Source organism: Poecilia latipinna, unplaced genomic scaffold, assembly GCF_001443285.1.
Source record: "Poecilia latipinna isolate Pla-1442-1.1 unplaced genomic scaffold, P_latipinna-1.0 Scaffold2032, whole genome shotgun sequence".
In the NCBI taxonomy this organism is placed as follows: Eukaryota; Metazoa; Chordata; class Actinopteri; order Cyprinodontiformes; family Poeciliidae; genus Poecilia; species Poecilia latipinna.
This window is the reverse complement of record NW_015114648.1, coordinates 76,855-86,920: the sequence shown is the minus strand read 5'-3', so window position 1 is coordinate 86,920 and position 10,066 is coordinate 76,855. Positions and strand designations below refer to the sequence as shown.

Sequence of the window (10,066 nt, the reverse complement as noted above, 5' to 3'; positions counted from 1 at the left end):
CCACCAAACCAGCCTGGTGGACATAAGCTTTCAAGGAAGCTTGAAATACATGTAAAATTCAAACAGTGGATCAAGGAAATGACGTGATCCGCCTACAGTATGAGTTATAAACGCACCTCACACAATCTTAAGTTAATAGGCTGCTTAAAACGTTGTGTCTCTCCTCCAACTCTCTGAGTCACATCTATGCCTGCCAGTCCTGCAACAGTCTGGTCTTCAGCTTGAAAATATCTATGTGGCAATGTATTTCAAGGAAGCTTGAAGAGCATCTGCTTTAACATTGAGGCCATTTTGTCCTCCACTGCAGTCACCTGATAAAATCTTTTAGTGTTACATCGTAACACTAAAACGATGTTTAGTTACGATGCATCAGCGTCTTTCATACAGTCTTTTTCATGCGTTATTCTCCATTTGCAGATCAGGATTGACTTGTACTGCAACCCTTGTCTTACATATAGGCTACTTAAGTATGTAGGATCTCCACTCAAACTCGCATCACTGGATTATAAGGCCAGACGTCTACCCAGCACATCATAGAAGACATGGCAAATATTTTAAGGACCCTTCATTTTGAAATGTAAAAGATTTAAATAAACACATGAACTAACTGGCCATGTGCTTGTTTCACATCGTCACCCAGGAGATGGTAGTTTGGGTGAAAATTGGAGAAAATGTGTTGGAATATTTGCTAATATATGGCATTTTCACTCCAACTTGGTATATTTTGGCTGTCTCTATTTTTTTTTCAGCATTTTTTTCGTGTAATTTCTAACTTAGACCTGACCATTAAAAGAGCTGTCTGTGCATCTACTGAGCAGGTGTAGTGTGTCATTTTTAAGAATAATCTCAAGAATCTGGTGTGTGTGTGTGTGTAAGCAGGAACTACAATGACGACCCGTCAAGTTGGGATTTTATTCATTTAGCAAGTCTTTAGGTGAACTGTTCAAACTGTACATGTACTTTTGCTGCGAATGAGGAGTGTTGTGGATCTGCTCCTGTTTGTGGAGCTGCAGATTCACCACTAGAGGGCGCCATCAATCCTGTAGCTGCTGCTATTCACCAATCACTACTTCAGACCCACTGTGTTTAACCTTTGAGTTTTAATTTAATGCATCATATTCAAAATATTTGAGTTTGAATTCATTTTGTTATATTAAATGTTTCTTAAAGGATGCTGAGCAGGAGGATTTTAAAGTCTGAATGAGGTCCAGTGATGATCTTTGGGTGTCACACTAAAGAAGAATAAAGTGAACACAAACACAACTGAGACATGAAACATAAATAATTATGAAGTTATAGTTTATTTCTTAATGTGTTACTCATTAAAAAAATGAGTAATGATTAATCTGAGATGGTCTAGTATATTTTATTGAGCGGAGTGATTCTCCAAACCTCGTGGTGGAAAATGTTTTGCATATAAACTCCTATCACTGCCGTCCTGTGACATTACAGTACATCATTTGTATTTTTACGCTTTTAAGCTCCAGCACACCTCTGCTTTAAATGAGAAAAAGATTAAAATTTCTTTAAATAAAATTCTAACGGTGAATCAAGGAAATGACGTGATCTGCCTACAATCTTAAATTAACAAGCTGCTTAAAACGTGTCTCTCCTCCAACTCTCTGAGTCACATCTATGTCTGCCTGTCCTGCAACAGTCTGGTCTTAAGCTTGAAAATATCTATGTGGCAATGCATTTTAAGGAAGCTGTGTGATTGAAGTGTTACTTTCAGTTTGGGGGTTCCTCAAGGACTTGTGCTCAGTCCTTTGCTCTTTAATCTACTTCATCTACTCCACATGATCCATTGCTAAACTCAGCAATGAACAACTCATGCACTTCATCAACAATTCGACAGGAGTGGGACTCAGGAGAAGTAATGATGGAAATGTGTTTAGCTGATGTGGCGTAAACAATGTGCTACTTATTGTCAACACACTTTGTGGATTTGATAAGTAAAAACAGTTTATGGAGTGTTAATTCAGCAACTCTCTGCAGAGGATGAACTTTCTCAGCAGGCTGCAGCCAGAGCAAACTCCACCCTCCATCCTCACGATGGTTTCCTTTCAAAACATCACACCAAGCTGCACCACATTTTGGTCAAACAGTTGTAGTACAGCTGACAGGGAAACACTGTAATCGACGGAGAGAAACAATGGGAGAGTCAAACAAGTCTCACTTCCTTTCTCTGATGCAATTTTCATATTAAAATATTAAAAGAATGTCCTATGTGACACTCCTCGCCCCACAGCTGTCGCTTACGAGAGGGAGTGGCCTGGATAAAAATAAAATGCCAAGTTGCTTCAGGAAACTTTCTCTGCTTTTCACCTGGATTAAACACTTTCATATCAATATATTTTTATGACAAGAGGAATGGCCTGACATTTCTAGAGATATTTTGAAAGAAATATAAAATGTAACAACAAATTGTAACTGTAATTGTAATTAATCAGAACTTTTCTAGTGGACTGTCTTTATATGCAAATGTGTTTTCCGTCTCATTTTGTGCTTGAGTTCTTTGTGTTACTACCCGAGTTGAAGTCTGTTATGTTGACCACTGTTTTTGGTCCAATTCATCATTTGTTGAAATATTGTTTTTTTTTTTTAACCTTTGTTAAAATAAATTAAGGATATTTTTGGAACTACTCAGTATCTCTCTGGCTGGCAGGTGTTAACTCCTCACACTAGTCTACAGTCTCGCATGACTAATTTTAACTCTAAGAAAATACTTTTCTTTCTCAGAACTTGTAACTTCCTTCTCATGTCACACTCAGTTTCACAATACGCATAAACTTCTGGTTTTGCTGCAGATTCAACCAAAAGGTTAGCATCTGTCAAAGCAATGGAGGAAATCTATATGAACGTTGATCCTGTGAAAACGGTCTGCCAAATTCCCGTTACAAAAAATGAAGGTAAGAACAACACGAGAAAGAGAAGCATGCATATATTTTGTTGTTATTATGTGGCAGAAATGAATGTCATTGAAATGGATTTCCTTTGTGAAGGTTCTGGCAGATCCAAGAAGAGGCTCTATGTGGGTGTTATCATCTCTCTGGGGATCCTGAATGTTTTCCTGCTGATTGGACTCATCAGCCTTGGTGTTTTCTGTGAGTTTTGTTGTCATATGTTTAACTGTCATCAGCTTGTTCTTTATTTTTAAAGGCAGAAAATAAAAATTATTCTCTCATCAAAATCTAGAGTGGTTTAACTATTCTCAGCTTTACAACCAACTTTTTAAGCTAAAGTTAAATGAATAGTTCTTATTAAGCTTTTCTCTAATAATATACTTTAATTACTTTTAGCTCACGATGTAGGCAGCCTGGCAGCCGATCTCACCGACACCAAAGACAAGCTGACGGATCGTCTCCAGGTCAGCAATGACCGGCTTTCTGACATGACCGAAGAAAGAGACCGTCTGAACGCAACCCTCACGGAAATGTCTAACGAGATGAGCAGGCTCCAGAGTTTGTTGAAGAAAAGTAAGTCTTTAGGAGTTTGTGAGAAAACCTTATTTTATAAAGACAGATCTTTATAATGCAGGCTTTAGTTCCTTCCTCCAGGGTTTCACTTATTGCCTCCTCCTCCATCTGCTGGTATTTTATGTCTTTTTAACTGTTACTGGATCCTCCAAATAATCTGTTTATTGTTCCAATTTTAATGACTTGACAAATGGGTGATTAAGCAAAGTTGACTTCCTATTACTGTCATAATTAGTAAGCAGTGTTTAAAAAAAGATATTCTTTTATCTTTTAGAGAAAACCTGTCCTGCAGGATGGAGGATGTTCAGCTGTTCTTGTTATCTCCTCTCTGCATCGTCTGGCTCCTGGGATGAAGGCAGAGCGGACTGCAGGACCAGAGGAGGAGATCTGGTGGTGATAAATAATGATGATGAACAGGTGATGTGATTTTTCTTTCAGAGATTATTCATTTATGTTTGCAAATTAGATTAATATTTTTCTTTCATACTATAATATGAATATTGTGAAAGATGCTTCCTTATTGGCGCTAACCTTTTTATACAGACCACAGACATCATTAATCTATTATACTGTTACACATACAACATGCCTGTGTAATGCATATTGCTGTTTTGAATATGTTCACTTTTAAATCTTTCTCAGAAATACTTCACACACTGAAAATGCATCCGAAAAAATTCTAATACTTTAACGTGAACATTTTAATTTTAAACGGCACAGTCATGAAAAAGAGTCCGTCCCCTACAGATTTCAAACAAATTAATATCACATAAAGATAAACTCATGTGGTCCAGATGCAAGCAAAGTCCTGAAATCGCCTCTATTAAAGTTTCACAACTTGGTTTTAAATATTCTGCTATTAGAGCAGAATAATCTAGTCCAGGTTTTAGGTGTTGTAGTTTTTTAACTAGAGTAGATGAAAGACAATGAAAAATTAGGTGGAATTGCCCTTTAGCAATTTCCCGACTTAGACGCTGCATCTAACTTCAACTTTGTTTTTTTGCAACTTCATCTTTGTGTCTCAATCCGTGTATGGTTCGTTCTTTGTTTTTTTCGTTTCAAAATAAAATTGCAAAAACTAAACAAGCATGTGTTTTTTTTTTCCCGGTTTTTAAAACCTAAATTTAAAAAATGCAAAATCGAATTAATAGAAAATCAACAGCGTTTGAGTTTTGCTTTGCCATCTCAATAAGAATAAAATACGGTTGTTGTTTTAGTAGCGATACTGGAAATGAAGTAAGTCGCCAAAGAAGAATCACTTACAGTGGATGAAGACGGCATAAAAACAAACCATTCCTAAATAATAGGCAATGGCTGCACTTGAACCGTTTTCTGCATTGATTATCAAACTTTTTGAGAGAGGAAATACACTCTGAAATCAGTTATGCTTTGCGTCGCCATGTGTGTATTACCGCCACTACTGGTAACTGAAAAAGGTATGTGCCGGGAGTTCAGGTCTTCATTTCCGGTTCCGCCATAAGGTCCTGTTGAATTAACAACAAAATAAAAGCTCGTCTTGAACCATACACGGATTTGTCTCTTACCATAATATTCTCATCTGGGACATCTTTAGATGTCGTTAGGAAACGTTGTCAATCATCCTCTGTGTCTCTCGTTTAAACCGCACCACCTCTACCGGCATTGCAGAAACTCAACAAACATCCTTTTCACCCAAAAAGGGAACGCACAATTTTTCAAAACAGTTTCTCAGGATCTCAAAAAAGTAAGTCAGGATAGCTTTTTTTTGTCTTCTTTGTCTCAATCTCGCCTTAGGGACTCTGTGCCGTAGAGAACCGCTGAAAATAGCAAAAACAACTGCAAACTCGCTCCACAAAACAGAAGTGCTCCAGACCACTAGGGGGAGTCATACGAAGAATATTTTATTTCATTCCATTTCTTAAGCCCACACACTGAGACTGTGAAAAAAGATGAAGATTTAGCTGTTTTTGTATTTATTTTTCTTCCGTACAACGAAGAAGTGTAGGACTGGCCTTAAAGAGATACAAACAGTTAAAGCTAAAGAGGGATTAGTTGTATTATTTAGAAAAAATGTTTTAATTAGTAGGTGAATAAATTCTGAAACCTTTAATAGAACAAAAATATTTTTTACTTTGGCTTTTGTCGTGATATGTTGCATTACATCTTTTTCTATTGACAGACATTTCTTTCTACGTTCACCAATAAACAAACATGGATTGGTTTGAATGATAAAGAAACTGAGGGATCCTGGATGTGGGTCGATGGCACTCCGCTGTCCCAGCTGTGAGTTTTCCACTTTTTTCCTTATTCATTGCTGATGGCAAGAGCTCCAGTTCTACTGCTCCAAAACACAGTTGGTATTTAGGATTCACAAAGATCATGTGTTGCCTTTAGCTGTTTCAGGGGTTTGGCTCTTAAGAGCCAAAGAGAAAAAAATTAAGTATACAAGGGTCTGTGTGAATGTTTTTTTATTATTATTTTACATTTTCAATCTCCTTTGCTGTTATTGCTTCACCTTACTGTTACTGTCTTGATAGAAATTGTTGAAAATGTTTTTCCACAGCAGCAACGTTGATCTTTACAACAGCAACATCACAGTATAAACTCAATATACTCTTAGAAAAATGAAGAACTCCTCCATCAATCCTTCCTCATTACTGTTAACTTCCAGTAGGTAATGTTACCTGGTAGATGGAGGTAACATTACCTCCATCTCAGCTAGTAGCTAAGTTTACAAAGTTGGGACAAATTTAAGATTATAGGCCAGTCTATAACACAGTGCACTTTCAATTTATCGTTTTTAACATCTGGAAACATTAAAATATTGCTTTATATGTGTCTATGCTTGTAAAAAGAGATGAATTTCTAAAGTATTGTTTTGTTACTCAATGGTTTTATTTAATTTAACGTTACCTACAGTAGTGAGTCCAGGTTTGAAGTGTTCATGTACAGTAACTTTTAAACTAGAGCAGATTAAGGTAATAAAAAATGAGGTGGAATTTCCCTTCAGCAGCTTCCTAAATCTGATGCTAAAATTGGAAGCAAACAGCAGCTTTGTAAAGGTCTCAGTGAAACATCAGTAGTGGTGTTGATGTCTGTTTTTGTTGTTGCTGTGGAGCATGGCTGTGCAGAGATGTTTGGAGGGGCAGATAATCAAAGTTAGAAAATCATATTTTTTTTTTTTATCAAATTCTTGATGAAAATTTGCCTGAAAAATACATAATACTACCACTTTAATGGACAAAAAAAAAAGACTTGACCAAATGGCTCCATGGCCCCCTGATGAGCTTAGAATGTCAAAGTTCTTATCATTTTAAAATGCTAAAGATAAGCTGTGAAATTGTTTTCTTGTTTGCAGACTTACCAAATACTGGGCGACCCCACAGCCTGATAATGGTGGTGGAGACCCACGGTGGGGGGAAGAGGACTGTGTGCATATCAGGACTTATGATAATGTGTTATGGAATGACCTGAAATGTTCTGCTTCTTTTCAGTGGGTCTGTGAAAAGGATCCAATCTAATGTTGGGAGTGTGTTAGTACGGAGCCCCCTAGGGGACATAGGGAAAAATGTTTCTTTTGCGTTACCTGGCAATATGCTTACTGCAATATTTCCTGGTCTACTTTGTATACAGTCACAAATGTCGATTTAAAATTTCAAATGTATAAACATTTGAGGAGCCTCAGTGAAAACCTGTTCATTATCAACCCTTTGGTGGAAAAAAAAAAAAACTGATTGAAAATCGATTTATTCACTGCGTGTTTATGTCTGTTTGTGTCAGGTTTAGATGGAAATGCACGTGAAAACTTAAAACCATTCAGACCAACACACACACACACACACACACACACGCACACACACACACACACACACAAAACACAATCAAAACTGTCAGATGACTTAATATCCCGTGATAATAGCTCAGAAATAGTCCAAATAGTTTGAACGTATTATTTTCTTTCTTTTCTACTTATGGAAAGTTTCTGTTTAGGTTTGTGGTGCATTTTTATCGTAAAGTAAAAGATACAAAACTTCAGATATGTCACAACGAGATATTAGCATACACAGAAAAACCTTATGTAACAGCAGAAAGTACGATGCCCACCGTAAAAAAAGCTTACAATATTCATTTGTGCCGCATGAACTGATCAGTACATTATTGCGAGGGAACGCAAAAGGGGAAAAAAATCTCTGTATGTTAGCTTTACAATTGAGACTAAGTTTAGTTTGCTCTGCTGTATGCTTGACCGCATTGTTGTCTGTGACTGCCCTCTAGTGGTCTCTGTGAATATAAACATGAAGGCCTGATTGTAATGACAGCAGTGTTGAAAATCCAAAGGGTGGCGCTAAAAACATCAAATAAAGAAATAAACAGCTCAGAACAGAAGAAAACAGAAGAAAAAAACCTACAAGACTTGTTTTAAGTATGACAGTGAGAAGAGATTATGTTTTTGACCCCTTTGTATTATTTCTCAGGAACCACAAGGACAAAAAACTGCATTATGTTTTTTTCCATCATCACCATGGACAGTAATCTGTCCATGGTGATGATGGCGTTGGAAAGTGTTGTACAGATGACATTAACTTGAAAAGTTGGATCTGTATGTTGTAATTTTTTGCGGCCGGCTTTTTAATACAATTAAATAGTAAACTTTCAAATTCTGGAAGTGTCATTTTGTTTTTTTCTTCAGGTTCTGGTGATCATTCAGATTACAGATTACTTCTGAAAAAGAAATTATGAATCACTGAGAAAAAATGAAGTTCCTTCCTTCATTTCTTTCTTTGTTCATTTCTTTCTTTGTTCTTTTTCCAGGTTTTATTTCTTTAGTATAGTTTACTAAAGTCATTTTCCTTGAAGTCAGAACATCCTTGTGTGGTCTCTTTTAATGTTACCCCACCAAACCAGCCTGGTGGACNTTTTAGAGAAAACCTGTCCTGCAGGATGGAGGATGTTCAGCTGTTCTTGTTATCTCCTCTCTGCATCGTCTGGCTCCTGGGATGAAGGCAGAGCGGACTGCAGGAGCAGAGGAGGAGATCTGGTGGTGATAAATAATGATGATGAACAGGTGATGCTGTCTGCTAGTGAGAGATTATTCATTTATGTTTGCAAATGAGATTCATACTTTCCTTTAATAGTTTAATATGAATATTGTGGAACAAGATGTTTCCATATTGCCCCTAACCTTTTAGTACAATCTACATACTTCACCATTGTGTTATACTATTACATATACCACAATACCGCTGCCTATTTAGTGCATATTACCGTTTTGAAAAGGTTCAGTTTTAAATGTTTCTTATAAATATATAATACAGTGAAAATGCACACATAAAATTTTAATAGTTTAATGTGAACATTTTAATTTTGAACAATACTGTCGTGAAAAAAATGTCTGTCCCCTAGGGACTTCTTCTTTTCTGCTTATACGTCAAACATATTGATACCACATTAAGATAAACTGAGTAGATATTAACCTTAGCATTTCTGACTTTATTTATGAAAGGAAAAAGATGTGCACACCAACCTTGAAGTCTCCAAGGTTTTTAGGTTCTCCAAACCTATAAACCAGGTTGTGTATCTGTGTTCAATAACAGGTAATGAGTTTGAGGTTTTTCATCACTGTGGAGGAATTTAAGCCCAATCTGGTTTGGTGAATTGTTTTAATTCAACCACATTGTGTCATATTTGGGTTCGAATTCTTTATTGACCTACACTGAAACACATTGTGTGTTTAGCTGTGTATTTTTATTTTTTCCATAAAGTAAAAAAATACGGAACTGGATCGAAAGAAAAGGAATCTTTCAGATTAAAGATTCATTGTTTTATGAAGACAATGAGAAAAATTTGAATGTTTTATTTTTTAGGTGAATAAATTCTGAAATTTTAATAGAATTTTTTTTTTGACATAACATAAAGCAGATAACTGCTGTACTGAAACATTACTATTTTTTCTATAATGTTGACAGAATTTACTTTCTACAATCACCAATAAACAAACATGGATTGGTTTGAATGATAAAGAAACTGAGGGATCCTGGAAGTGGGTCGATGGCACTCCGCTGTCCCAGCTGTGAGTTTTCCACTTCTTTTCATATTCATTGCTGATAGCAAACGTAAAACTACACTTAAAAAAATAGGTGTTAAGGTTTTTCACATTAGGAAAATGAGTAAAACATTTATTCTTCTAATAAGCTCATCTTATCCAGTCCTAAATATGTTCATATTTATTTAGAAATTGAAAACAAACTAAGGAACACATGCAGGACCCCGTTACTAAAAATAATATATGAAAAAACAACATTTCTATAACAACTGAAAGCTACCTTGTGTGTGGGGTTGGTATTGCTTTAAATGGCATTGTTTAGAAAACACATAATACCTCACCAGGTGGCTCTACATGGCCCCCTACAGAACTTAAAATGTCAGATTTCTTATCATTTCATAACATTGCTATATATAAGCTGTGAAATGATTTTCTTGCTTGCAGACTTACTAAATACTGGGCGGCCCAACAGCCTGATAATGGTGGTGGAGACCCACAGTGGGGGGAAGAGGACTGTGCACATACCAGGAATAGTATGTCATGGAATGATCTTAAATGTTCTGCTTCT

The 10,066-nt window shown here is 36.3% G+C and overlaps 1 protein-coding gene and 1 long non-coding RNA gene across 3 annotated transcripts in view; one reads left to right on the top strand and one right to left on the bottom strand.

Annotated features, from left to right (window-relative positions):
- The window catches only part of LOC106935836 (uncharacterized), a 14,285-nt gene extending 4,766 nt beyond the window's left edge, over nucleotides 1-9,519 (bottom strand). Inside the window, exon 1 of the long non-coding RNA XR_001421982.1 lies at nucleotides 9,429-9,519. This is a non-coding gene — a long non-coding RNA (uncharacterized LOC106935836). The remainder of the gene's footprint in view (nucleotides 1-9,428) is intronic.
- Nucleotides 2,772-10,066, top strand: part of LOC106935835 (CD209 antigen-like protein E) — a 40,008-nt gene continuing 32,713 nt past the window's right edge. The window contains exons 1-6 of one of the 2 annotated variants that reach the window (XM_015016531.1): nucleotides 2,776-2,909; nucleotides 3,003-3,104; nucleotides 3,300-3,476; nucleotides 3,751-3,893; nucleotides 5,635-5,738; nucleotides 6,814-7,903. In XM_015016531.1, the coding sequence (XP_014872017.1) occupies nucleotides 2,840-2,909; nucleotides 3,003-3,104; nucleotides 3,300-3,476; nucleotides 3,751-3,893; nucleotides 5,635-5,738; nucleotides 6,814-6,976 (759 nt within the window). In that variant the 5' untranslated portion in view covers nucleotides 2,776-2,839 and the 3' untranslated portion in view covers nucleotides 6,977-7,903. Of the gene's footprint in view, nucleotides 2,910-3,002; nucleotides 3,105-3,299; nucleotides 3,477-3,750; nucleotides 3,894-5,634; nucleotides 5,739-6,813; nucleotides 7,904-10,066 lie in introns of those variants that run through there. The other variant, XM_015016532.1, reaches the window with a different exon arrangement.